The following is a 12,862-nucleotide window of genomic DNA, read 5'->3' as shown; positions in this document are numbered from 1 at the left end:
AAGACAGTGTCTTAGGTTATCCCGAGGAATCAGGAGCTGCAGACATGGGGCGCTGTTCCTTCCTCTGATTCCTGCCTAAAAAAAAGAAGGAAAAAACCGTGGTTCACGGATCCTACACCATCAGGAGGGGAAATCTCCCACCAGCTTTAGGCAACGCTGCTGTCCGTGAGGTTTGGGGTGGCAGGGACCCACCTGCAGCTGGGTAGGAGGATTTGAGGATTTCCCACCAATATACGGCACAAATCAAGTCCTCCAGGTGGCACACGGTCCGTGTTCCTAGTCCAAGGTGGGGACAGTTACCTGGCAGCTGTTTTGGGGGCAATTCCCTTTGAATAAATAAAGAAAAACACACAGGAAACAGGAAGGATTGCTACTACGAAGAGAATATTTTATTACCTGTAACACTTCATTCAGCTAAATCCACGTAGCAATACACACAGAAATACTTCAGAAAAGTGCAAATTCTCACTCTATTCATAATATGCCCTAGTTTTACAGGAGAACAGACACTGGGTAAACGAGAGCACAGATCCAGAACCCGCCAGGACTCGAGGCAAGGAAGGGAACAATGCGACTTTGGATACTTCAACCACCTGGTACAAAGCTACTACCGAGCACGCAAAGGGTGGGGAAAGAGAGCAAGCGTCCTGTGCACCAGGGGTCTGGTGGCAAGACGGATTTTAATCATCCAAGTGTCACCATGCAAACAACCCTCCTTGTTTAAGTGGGGAGAACAGAGGGGAAAAGATGAAATAATGACAATAATAGTGTTAAGATTAAAGAGAACGGCCACTTAAGTCTTTAACTTTATTCACCAGGGCTCACCGGTCCCGGGAAATATCTCATTTCTGCACTGAGCCCAGCGAAGCCTGGTTCTGAGGTGTCCTGAAACCACACCAAATTATTTGCAAAGGGTTTCATCTGTTTCTCATACACAGGAGCCCCCGTTTAAAGCCTCAGTGCAGAGCTCAGCATCACTGCGGTGTTTAAAACAGAAACCAACCTCCCTAATGCCTCAGGAGCCGAAGAGGAGACACCGAGTGCTACCTGAGTGCTGCTACACCAGGGAGCAAGATTTCAGCTTATCTTTAGTTGGAGGATACCTGCAACAGAGCTTGAGATCGGTCAACAACTGCCCAAGGTGGGTAAAAGGCCTCCAGGCAGCGGGCACTGCGTGTTGTAAGTCACCTCTATGTCTGAAACAGAAAGCCAATAAGTTTTAATTCTTATTTGCATCACTTGCAGTGTAAATTAAGTATTTCCCCTCTTTAGAAAAAAAGGTAGGCATTTAAAATTTAGGATATTAGGGGACTGACTCAGGCAAGATGCCAATTCCCTTTCAGCCTAAGGAAAGCAGTCCTGGCTGCAGGGAGGGCAAGCAAAGCAGACTGCCCCCACCCCATTTAAGCAGGACCCTGCGTCAACAGCAAATGCAAAACGGGGGCTACACAACCTCCAGCTTTATGTGGACCTTCCAGTCGAACTCCCCAGGGTTAAACACGCTCCTTCCTTCTTTTCTACACAAGCCTGTTTGACTCGTGCTATGGAAGCATCCTTTAGAGTTGCAGAAGAGACATGAGAATCACTTGAAGCTATCCAAGCCACGGACTGCACACTATATCACAACTAGAATAAAAAAAGTTGGCTAGAAGCTCACAGACATCCACGTTCCCTGTTCTTATAAAGCTCCTCTCCTAGGCCCTTACAAATACAATTTTACCCTATAACTGAGTGAGACAGGGATTAAGCCTGTCTCATCAAAAAGAGAAAACACAAAAACAATCCCCCCCAAACGCTAAAAAAACAATCAGCAGGATGATTGGAGTTTAAGCTGATGACTTGTTGTAGACCAACTTCTGAAGAGCTGCATTTTAACTGGAAGCACCTAGTGAACCACAGCCAGAACGCATTTGATCTCTCACCTGCTTCCTACTCAAGTTTGAAAAGCTTTGTTCTTGCCCGAAAAGAAAGGACAGCCAGCAACTGAAGAAGATTGTGCACAAGCCCAACAAACTCTGACACGCTGTACAAGGAAGTTACAGGACACTGAAATAAGAGAATTACAGTCCTTCACAGTAAAAGTAAGGGAAACAAGGCAAAAGGGAGGAGATAAGGGAAATAGTTCCTCAAATGGAACAGTATAAATATATCAAACGGTTCAAATACGGGAGGAGAACGAGGGTAGCAGCAGTTTAAGATCAGCAATAGTTACTATACCCTTAAAATACATTCAATATCTTTGTGCCTGGCGCTGTCATTCCAAGAGCACTACTACATCTATAACTTACTGCTCAAACCTATCGACGAGGAGAAACCTAGATCCTTAACTCCCTGTGTTCATCTTTTTACTAGAGATATTTAGTAAAGATATTTATCTTTGCTACAGGCTCATGAACAGTAGCCAACTTCTAAGAGCAACGATTTGAAAATATACTCACAGTTCTCTTCCACACTGCATTTATAACTCTTGCCTACTGATAAAGCAGACCTCTGGGACTCTGCAGATTCCTGCACGTTGTAGGAACACAATTATTAACTCACAAAACAACTCCTAACGCTAACTGCTACAACACACACACAGCTGGCCTCATCTCACACGTTATGCTTTTTACAGTTCTAACCTTTACTCATGTTCCAAGCGACTTGTTCTCTTTGAACTGCTAGTAGGGTATTTAACAGCAAAATCCAAACCATCCAAGGTTTTGATTCTGCTGCCAGGCGAAGAAATGGCAAGACCTCCTTCAAATTCAGTGCAGTCAGAGCAGGAGCCAGGTTCGAACCTTTTTGTGAAAGCTGAAGGCAAAGCATCAAAGTCATGCCGTCACGCCTCCTGATACCTCCCCAGAGCTGTACAATACAAGGAGTTATACTCTAAGTGTAAATGCTTTCACCCATTTTCCTCATCGCGTCAGTCACACGTACAATCAGGAAAAAAAATACAGAGGTTTTTGGCATTAGATACATTTCACTCCATTGCAGAACATTTTGGAAACGTTTCCTCTTAAAATAAAAAATAAATAAATATCGGTGGTAAATAAGAATTTGTGCAACACAGACTTTCTGCGGTACATGTACATTCACATACAGCAAAAATACTTCTCCACGGTTATAGTGCAAAGCTTCTATCAGCATGAAATACCCGATACCCGCACAGACAGAGAAACCTCGGTGCTCTTTTAAAGCCGTCTAGGTGCAACACATACAAAAACCACTCTGCACGGTCCTACGGCGTCAAGCTGCAAGGGACAAGGAGATGGAGGACAAGTTTAGATATTTAACAGGGGCAAAGCAATGGCTTTAACTTAAGTGCATCTTGGGTTCTTCTCACGTAACCTTCAGTTCAGTTTTTAATCTATTTCTTTTCTTTAATTACTGTAAAGAGAGCAGACAGATGTCCACAAGATCACTGAGCTTACTTTGAAGGCTGTCAGCAATTTAGTAGCCAATGTTAATGAATATTATTCTCCGTTAATCAATATCCAGTTTTTCCTCAGTGTTGTTTCACTTAAAGCATCTTCAAGAGCTTTCCTATGCCAAAACATGGCTTTTGTATTTTGAATTGGTAGACACCTACATGTTTCTGTATCAGTATTATGTTTCTTTTTAGAAAAAAAGTGATTTAAGAGGATCACTTTCTGCTCAAGCAAAGATAGAAAATAGTGAGAAGTAAAAATTGTACTTAAAAGAATACAGAAGGTAGTTAATAAGGTGTGACAGTAAGATTTAGTAAAAAAAAAAAAGTCTGACCTCCATTCTCCCCCCTCCTTTTGTTTCTTTAAATACACAGGCATTATGACTTCAAGCCATCAAAACCAAAAAAAGTTCCTACCTGGAATTTTCATACAAAGTTACTGAATTTCTGAAACCTTTAATAAAAATAACAATCAAGTCCCTTCAAAGATATGGGACTGGAAAAAAAAAACAACAGCTATAAAGCCTGTAGTAGCTACAGCAGGCAATTTAACCAAGAAATGAACAAGTTTCTACTCCTCTGGAAGCCTTGGAAAGGCACCACGGAACTCAAAGAACAGCCTGCAAGTGGAACTGCATGTGTTGCCACTGTCGTTTCACTCTCTGGTAAATATTTTAAGATACACACAGGAAAGAAACACCACACCAAGAGCACCTTTGACAACAGAAGGATACTTGAGTAGCTGAAAAACGTTGTATCGGAACAACTTGTCTAAACAAGATATGCTAAGCACTGGATTCTACTTCAACACAGTCGGAAATTAAGACCTGTAAGAACACCACCAACATTCACTCAGAACAGCTAGGAAGAAGCAGGCTCTTTTTGTCAGCTTGGGGTGAGCGCTTCCTTCAAACACCGCGACTATTCCATTTTAAAGCCTTTTCACACGAGAGGTGCTGGATACCTGAATTTAGTTTAAGACGAGACCCCAACAACTACAGAGAACTGTTTTAAAGCTGCTGTGGCAGTTCATCTGCATTGGTGCAGGTCAATTAGTCTTTTGGTCAAAAAACAGGAAAGTCTAAGTAATAAATCCCATCCCTCTCTTTTATATTCTCTATTTATCCTAGTTTGCTAGCCCAGAGTTCTGACAAAAGAATGCTTCTTCATTACAGAATAAAAATGTAGCTGCTTGTTTAAACACACACACGCACACATATTCAGTCAAGTCCTGTTCTTGGTTCCTTTGTTTGACGTAACGCAGTGCAAGCAGTCACTTCTTTAACCAGGGGATCTAAGCGGAGCGCCAGATCAGTCCGTTCTTATCAGGTTCCAGAAAATTCTCGATCAAAGCCCCAATAAGCTTCTGAAGTTCTTCTTCCAGCACGGCTCTGTCACTAGAAAGGGAATAAGATGGCAGAGGTTAACACCAAGCATCTATTTAAAATATAAATTAAAAAAATAACAAGATCTGTTGGTGATGGAGTATCTTTATTATGCTTCCTACATGGAAAGGCTCCAACCTGCTTGCTTTAACAAGCTCCTTTCCAGTAGCTCAGTAAATCTGGTGGATTTCTGGCTATTGCCACTAGAGGGTGATAATTTTCCCAGCCAAGAGAGCACAGGAGCAAACTGCAGCAAAGCCCAAGCAGAACTGCTAAGACACTGATTATTCATTGATTTAAAAGTCAGAAAGAAATACTAATAGAAGGGGGAGGTGCCCTATACTCTTCTCTACACGGAGTTCAGCTGCCCTTCAAGGTTATGTGATTGTATTTTGACTGAAATTTAAATTCAGGGGATAGAGTAATCAGGTGAAGTGTCACTGCTCACAATACAACATCCTAACACACTGGTCCTTTCCCAATTTAAAGCTGTGTACTCCCTTTCCTACCCTGAAAATCTCATAGGAGGAAAGGGAACTCAGCTTCTTCCTAGAGAGGCAAAACAGGCTTTTTATTGACACGTGCTTTGCTCATGTACGGAACTTGCAACGCATTGGTGCCCTTCAGGTCACCACCTCCTTTTAGAAATGCACCCCAAAAATGCTGCAACAGAACTGACATTCCTGATGCTCAGCTTTTAAGAATAATCAATGAACTCTGAAATATTTGCAAAGCAATTACAGAGAGAAGTATGTTTTGAAGCACTAATGCCTTGAACCAGGGAAGCTTGAAAGCTTTTCAATTTCACATTCCAGATTGTGATTGCTATTAACCAGCAGCATTATTGAAATTAAAGGTCATTGTATTTTGCTGACGTATCAGAACAAACAGCAAAAGCCCAACAGATGCAAAGCATCACCAGTACTGTTTCCCTATCCACTTCCCCTACTTGTCCAGCCCTCTGTTAGGTTAGGGGCCATATCGTCAGCATTTGTTTCTTCCTTGTTGGTGCAGCTGTTTGCCTCAACCATACCTTATCTTTTCTTCAGCAACTGACATCAGATGGTAGCTTGCCCACTTCCAAGTTTACAGAAGCACGTTCCAACTGAATTGAGAGTCTCCCTACTCAAAGTGCATTCCTAGAGCAGACAGTCAGCAAGCTCTCTTACCAGAAGCTTGCATTTATTTGCTACGAGCTGTCATTCAGGAAACTTCTACCACTTCTGCTGTTATTCCACACTCAATTCAAAAAGCTGATTCAGAAGATGGGCTCTAGCTGTGTTGGACACTTCAAGCAGAAATTAATAGTGTTTTAAAGAGTAATTCAGCATTCTCTGGAAATTTGTCTAGGCACAAACTTGTGCATCCACACACAAGCACATTTCACAAGCAAAGTTAAACTTCAATTATCTGCCTATAACTGCATGTTTTGGTCAGAGACAAAAATATGTTCATCCTGAATTCCTGCCCATAAGTAGAAACAAATACGGCATCAGAGGCTCCTTCATGCTATTTTCAAGTCATCTACTCTATCTCAGCTAGACTGAGAACTAAAGATACTCATCTGCATCTGTTTACAGCATTTAAAAAAAGTGTAATTTCAAAAATATTTTTTTTTTTAATAGAAGAAGCTAAAAAGCCATGTGGTTATCAAAAGACGACAGACCTCTAATTACTATCCAGTACCTTGGAGCAACACAGCAGATTCCCAAATGCAACAGGAATCCAACAGGAGTTTAAGTATACTTGTCAGCAGCAGCACAACTTCATTACATTTTAATTCCAAGAGAATGATCAATTGGGTTAATAAATGAAGTCTCCTACAGTAGCAGATGCTTAAAATTCAATTTTTTTGGCTTATCCACTATAGAGGGGATGTCTTATGAACAGGAACGTGCATCACTCAGGCCAGTTAACAGGCTGGAACAGCCAGCTGAGACCTCTAAGGAAGCAGCAGAGGAATCCCTCTCCACGCAGGAATTGATGCCCGAGTGCTGTCCTTTCAGCCCAAAGGCACCTAGAAACACATTTATTCAGTCCTGCTACTGACCTCTGTTCGGGCAGCGCACACATCTCTGCGTAGTACTTGATCTTTGGTTCTGTTCCACTTGTCCGAAGGGTGGCAACACAACCATTTTGAAATGTAAAAGTGATCATCTGACTGCTTTTGCTCACCGGCAGCACCTACACAAACAACACAACTGTATTACTTCGGGTGTATTTAACTTCCAATCTCTTCAAAAACAGAACCTCTCCTGCAAAAATTCTTTGTAACTCACCGATTTCTTATTCGGCTGGCTGCTATCATAGCCAGTGGTAACATCTCGCACGTGTAATATGTTGTAAATACCACAAAACTTTGGGTAAGACTGAGGGGCATCAAAGTTCCGAAGCTTCTCAAATATCCTCTTGATAGTAGGAGGATCATAGCACAAGAAATAGGAAGTCTTTGATATGTGATATCCATACCTACAAGAAAAGATGATTTTTTTCAGTTAAAAGATTCAGGAGTTTCCTGCACATTTGGTATCTAAAGTCAGTCCCTGTTTGGAAAAACAACAGAAAAAGAATTCAGCTCTCACAGCTGTGGGAACACAGATATTTATAGGGAAATATTTGGCCTCTGAAGCAGATTTTTTGCATTACTCTGAACATCTCAAGGTATTTTTGAATTCCAGTACAGGCTTCAGTTACAAAGAAATAAAAGCCAATGGGTTAGAAGAGACTCGAGGGTCCCTTTCAACTGAACTAAGAACATCAAGTCCAAGTGCCTGACCACTTCAGGACTAACCATAAGTTAAAGAATATTACGAAGGGCATTATCCAAATCATCCTCTTGAACAATGACAAGCATGGGGCATCAACCACTTCCACCAGGAAGCCAATTCCACTGTTTGAGCATCATCACAATAAAGAATTTTTCCTGGTGTATCTGAACCTCCCCTCATGCTGCTTTGTCCAAAAGAGCTAAAGAAATATTAATGAAAATCGCAACTTACGTTTCATATACCTCAATGAGCTTCTGTGCCAGCGACAGGTTCTTGCTTTCCAGGTAGGCTGCCATTTCGGCTATGACCACAGCTGCGCTTACACCGTCTTTATCCAACACTGATGTGCCACACATGAAGCCTAGAAACAAAAACCTGATTGTGGAAAACTAAGTTGACATACTATTACACTGATTTACCGAGTGAAATTTTAACCCTGTTTCACATAAATGAAAATTGGCCAATATATGTAAGCTTTTTATTACTGCATATTGTTCCCCTCTACAAAATCTAGTTAACTTCAGGGTTAAAGGGATAGAAAGATATGTACTGTAATCAATTGAATCCAGACTGATAATATCTGTTGTCTGAGGGGATCTCTCAGAGTACTCTGCTAGACATATCGATTTCCTTGTTCTGTGCAAGCACGACAATATTGCAAAGTCTTGCCAGTAATGTAAACCAAAGGAATCCTATTGATAGATTTGGTAACCTAAAAAAAACAGCGCTCCACAGTACTGCCAGTCTGCCTTCTTTCTGAAGGGATTCACGAGTAAGATCTTAATTCTGTATTGTTAAAACTCCAGAAGCTTTTATGACTATGGGAGAAAACTGATATGGAATACACGCTCTCTTCAGGAAAGGCTTTATTTTTAAATGACTTATTGTATGTGAATACGCTATCCTAAAAAGCTGCCATTCATCCTAAGAATGGAAGAATCCCTACAGCTGAAATGTTCACGGTACAGTTCTGTACTGAGGAGTGGTGATAAGCTTACCAAGGCAAACAGAGCACTCATGGTAAGGTCAGCAGGAATATTCACACAGCTCCATAAGGCAGCTAACGCCGTGACTGCCTGTGGCTAGATTTCCTACCGGCTGTTTCTGAAGTGGGAAATAAATTAACCTCGGCTAAAATGCTACAAAGCAGCAGTATTTTGGCTCTTGGGATCTTTATTAGAACAGGTTTGGGTCAGAGAACTGCACAAGAACAGTATCAGGACCAGAGATCTGATGGGATCATAAGTATTTAAAAGCACTTACTACAATAGTTGTCAAGTTGATTTGATGAAAGCAAAATACCAGTACTAGTAACAAGAAGAATAGAGAACAAACAGTACTTGTGTGTTTGTTTTCACAACTAAGACCACTCCTTTTTAGTTACAGTTCTGCTGCACAGCCCTTGACATTTTAAAGTGATAGTCATATACATACCGATAGACTCTTCAAAGGCAAAGAGAACTTCTTTTCCATTATCTAGGAGATCTTTTACTCTACTTCCAATCCACTTAAAACCAGGGAGTGTTTCCTGAAACAGAGGGGAAAAAAAAAGAATGCTCTATATACAAACTCTCTACTTAGTTTCAAGTCAAACAAAAGTGTAACCACTGGTCCCTTCACCTCCAGGATACTTCCTCGAATTGCAATCTTTCATGTCAGCCTTGGAGGTTCAGAGAAGAGGGAAAAACACTGGATGCATTCAGGATTTTAAGGTCAAAGGGAAAGTCTGCTGAGTCAACACGCTAAAGCTAAAGGGCATTTTTCCTACTTTCATGGAATAGCTTTCCTGAATTTAAACCTCATTAACTGATCAACAGAATAGGGACAGTAGACAAGTCAGACCTTCAATTTAGCTTATAAATCTAAGGCAAAGTGACACCAGATAATATACTAGTAAATACTCAGCTGGGACCTGAATATTAAGTTAAGGAATAAGCGTGCTTGAGAGACTGCTGTTATCTCTGAGATCTCTGATAAGTGCTACAGGAAGATCTTATAATATGAGAGAATCGTGTAAAGGAAAATTTACAGCAGTTTGGGGGTGGTGGAAGGGAAAAGCACTTATGTTCTACAAATCATGCAAAAGCAGTGAAAATTTTAGAAACTGATCACAAAGAAAAGGAAAGTACAGAGAGAGGAGGCTCTCAGAGGACACCAAGGGGTTCTTTAAATTCCCAGCTGTTTTCCAGTCAAATGTGCTCCTTGCTAGAAAAATAGTATGAACGTTATTTAGTGAGATAATGAAATCCTCTACAAGGCAACGATACTTATCCGGATTAATCGTATTTGGAAAGTCAAACAAAATAGCTTTCAGCATCGCTTCAATTTCACTTTTTAATTCCTCATTGTTTGGCGGAACATTTTTCCCAACAGGTTTAATTTCAACATGTGCACGAAACAAGACCTGAATCTTAGTATGTTTGTGGTAAGCTTTAGAGTATTTGCATCTCTTGTGGCTAACATCCAACAGCCTCAGTAATCAGAACTACTTACTTTGAATGCAGGAACTAAAGTAATAACTGTTAGTCCACAGGGGCAGCACACATTTTCTTTTTTTTAAGCTTGAGTCAGAAAGAGTGCAGCCAGCAGGGCCAGGAAGGTGCTCGTCCCCCTGGGCTCTGCTCTGCTGAGGCCGCCCCTTGAGTGCTCGGTTCAGCTTTGGGCCCCTCACTCCCAGAAGGACATCGAGGCCCTGGAGCCTCTGCTCACAGGGAACCAGGGCCAGGAGCAGAGGGAACGGCCTCGAGTTGTGCCAGGGGAGGCTCAGGTTGGCAATGAGGAGACATTTCTGCTCAGCAAGAGCGCTCAGGCCTTGGGACGGGTTGCCCAGGGAGGTGGGGGAGTCCTCGTCCCTGGGGGTGTTCAAGGAGAGGTTGGACGTGGTGCTTGGGGACAGGGCTTGGTGGGGACATTGGTGGTAGGGGGTGGTTGGACCAGGTGATCCTGCAGGGCTTTTCCAACCCCAATGATTCTGGGATTCTATGAATCAGTGCAAGGTGATTAGGTCTGGATACATCCAGCTGTATAGGACAAGAACCTATAGAAAAACATGTCAGTATATGTAATTAAAGTTTTGAGTTGCCTACTTTACAGATTTGCAGAGGTTGATACCATAGCTTGCATTCACTGAAAGGTGCACTGAGAAATGAGCTGCAGATGCTCGTCTACCTGATACTGAAATCAGGCTTCTCTAGGTTAAAAGAGCATTCTCTGCATATTGGGATGCAGAAACAGTCCCAGCCAAGAGGCTGGAAGTTATTTTTCTATTTTTCATTTCATAAAATTGTAAGTGAAGGGCTGAGAGAGAGAAAAGAAAGAATACTGCAATCAGATTTTTACTCTGCAAGATGGCATGATTAAAACCCACACGTACTTCAAAGTGAAATCCTTCTTTAAGTGCAATTGCCCTCAAAATTTTTGAGGAAACTGTGGTCGCTAACATGTAAACATTCTTCACATCAGCATCTTTGGAGCAGTTTTCCTTCCAGCACGAAAACATCCACCACCCAAACAAAGCTGCTAGCTCGTTGCCAGTGAACACTTTCCAGCAGCCACTGTAAACAAAACAGAAAATAGAAAATTTAAGTGTTCTTTCAAGTTTCCTGGGAGCATGAAGATGTTTTTCTGCAGTCACTGGATCAGTCAGGATCTGAGCACACTACTGACGAGCTGCTCTACACAAAGCCATACTAAACAGGACTCCACATTCATCACATTTCAATGATTTACAAGCACAGAACATTCTATTTCCAAGCAAGAGGTATCAATTAAGTTATCTTACTATCAACTTGCAAACACCTTGTAATTTATTGGACGGAAGAATAGCAATCTATACAATCTATGCACTGCAGTCAGGCAATGCCTGCAGAGCTGTGCACTACAGTTACTACTTACACAATTATTGGCATTTTGGCCTGCTAGTGGAAGAAAAATAATTTATATTCAATATAAAGAAGCCAGGAAAAAAACAACTAACTGTCCCAAGATAACATTTATTTGCCTGCTAGAAGTGAAAAAGCAGAAACTGCTTTTCCTACTTAAGATCTATCTTTAGCAACCACTGAACTTTTCACTTAAGTTTTACTTGGCCTTTTACTGTAGCTCTAGTATTTCAGCAATTATTTTTTTCCTGTATTAACTGATTTTATTTAAAACACATCATGGGAGGTAGAGTTATACTAGAACATGAAGCTAGCATGAAAAATACCCACACAGCTAAGGCGCAACCAGAAAGGGTGGATTTAAGGTGTGTGTCTACCACTTTGGGTCATTCTGCAGCATTCACTACCTGTTCCTCATTAAGAGAAATAAAAGGTCCCATTACTTACTTCTCCTGCTGTTCTGCCACTGCTAGTCTATCTGCATCTGGATCGGTGGCCACGACGACTTTAGCACTTTCTTTCTCTGCAAGCCTCAGTGACAACTCCTAGAGGGAGATAGGTGTGGGGCAGGAAAAGAAATAAATGCAGTCTTAGTTAATTTACACACAACACATAGAAAAGAAAATCATGCAGATTGCCCAGTGAGTAAACACAACTGAAAGCCAGGTACTCCCTGTTCCTTCCCCAATTGGTTTTTCATCAAAGTATTGCATCTAAATGAAATCAAATCCCCAGAAACACATAAATCTGACGAAGTAGAAACTAAAATACCAGCACAGATTCTCCTTCCTCAGGATTTGGGCATTTGACAGTAGAGAAGTCTGGATCTGGATCTTTTTGTTCAGGTACTGGAATGGGGGGCTGAAAGCCAAAGGCCTTAAAAGCCAATTGCACGTAGTCATGTCCAACTCCATGAAATGAGGTATGAACAAACTTCAAATTTGTTTGCATGTTTATTTCCCTAGTAAGGAAAGGAAAGAAGAAATTCAGTAAGATTGCACTTATTTTACAAGACCACTTTCATGTCAGAAAGCAAGAGCAAAAGAACGATACAACTACATTTTATCCTAATTCCACTGATTTCTGCATTAATTTTAAAGAAAAAGTAAAAGAGTGCTCATTTGGACCGTCTCTAAAAATTGTTGGCTTAAAGCTCCCCACCTCCTGGAAAGTTAGATATTTACCTACCGTTGAGCTGGCTGAAAATCTCCTACAGCCGAACCATTCATTTCTACATCAAACTCAAATCCTTTCACCATCCTGAAAATCTTATTCCCACTCTACTTCACCGAAGTTACTCATCCTCCTCCTTTTACTCATGTTCTGTCTAACCTTCAAACTTAATCATTTTATTCCATTTCACACACGTACACTTCTTTACTCTAAATTACTGTGTTTTCTTCAGCGTTCTTTGAG

The 12,862-nt window shown here is 41.3% G+C and overlaps 1 protein-coding gene across 1 annotated transcript in view; it reads right to left on the bottom strand.

Annotated features, from left to right (window-relative positions):
• Window positions 1-365: 365 nt before the first annotated feature.
• PGM2L1 (phosphoglucomutase 2 like 1) overlaps window positions 366-12,862 on the bottom strand; it is a 33,622-nt gene continuing 21,125 nt past the window's right edge. Inside the window, exons 7-14 of the mRNA XM_027466145.3 lie at window positions 12,218-12,407; window positions 11,894-11,991; window positions 10,939-11,119; window positions 9,000-9,093; window positions 7,797-7,926; window positions 7,077-7,266; window positions 6,848-6,981; window positions 366-4,809 (exon numbers count right to left, since the gene is read on the bottom strand). Of these exons, the coding sequence (XP_027321946.3) occupies window positions 4,707-4,809; window positions 6,848-6,981; window positions 7,077-7,266; window positions 7,797-7,926; window positions 9,000-9,093; window positions 10,939-11,119; window positions 11,894-11,991; window positions 12,218-12,407 (1,120 nt within the window). The 3' untranslated portion in view covers window positions 366-4,706. The remainder of the gene's footprint in view (window positions 4,810-6,847; window positions 6,982-7,076; window positions 7,267-7,796; window positions 7,927-8,999; window positions 9,094-10,938; window positions 11,120-11,893; window positions 11,992-12,217; window positions 12,408-12,862) is intronic.

The sequence above is a fragment of the Anas platyrhynchos genome, chromosome 1 (assembly GCF_047663525.1).
Source record: "Anas platyrhynchos isolate ZD024472 breed Pekin duck chromosome 1, IASCAAS_PekinDuck_T2T, whole genome shotgun sequence".
In the NCBI taxonomy this organism is placed as follows: domain Eukaryota; kingdom Metazoa; phylum Chordata; class Aves; order Anseriformes; family Anatidae; genus Anas; species Anas platyrhynchos.
The sequence above is the reverse complement of the archived record's forward strand: the minus strand, read 5'-3'. Positions and strand labels throughout refer to the sequence as shown.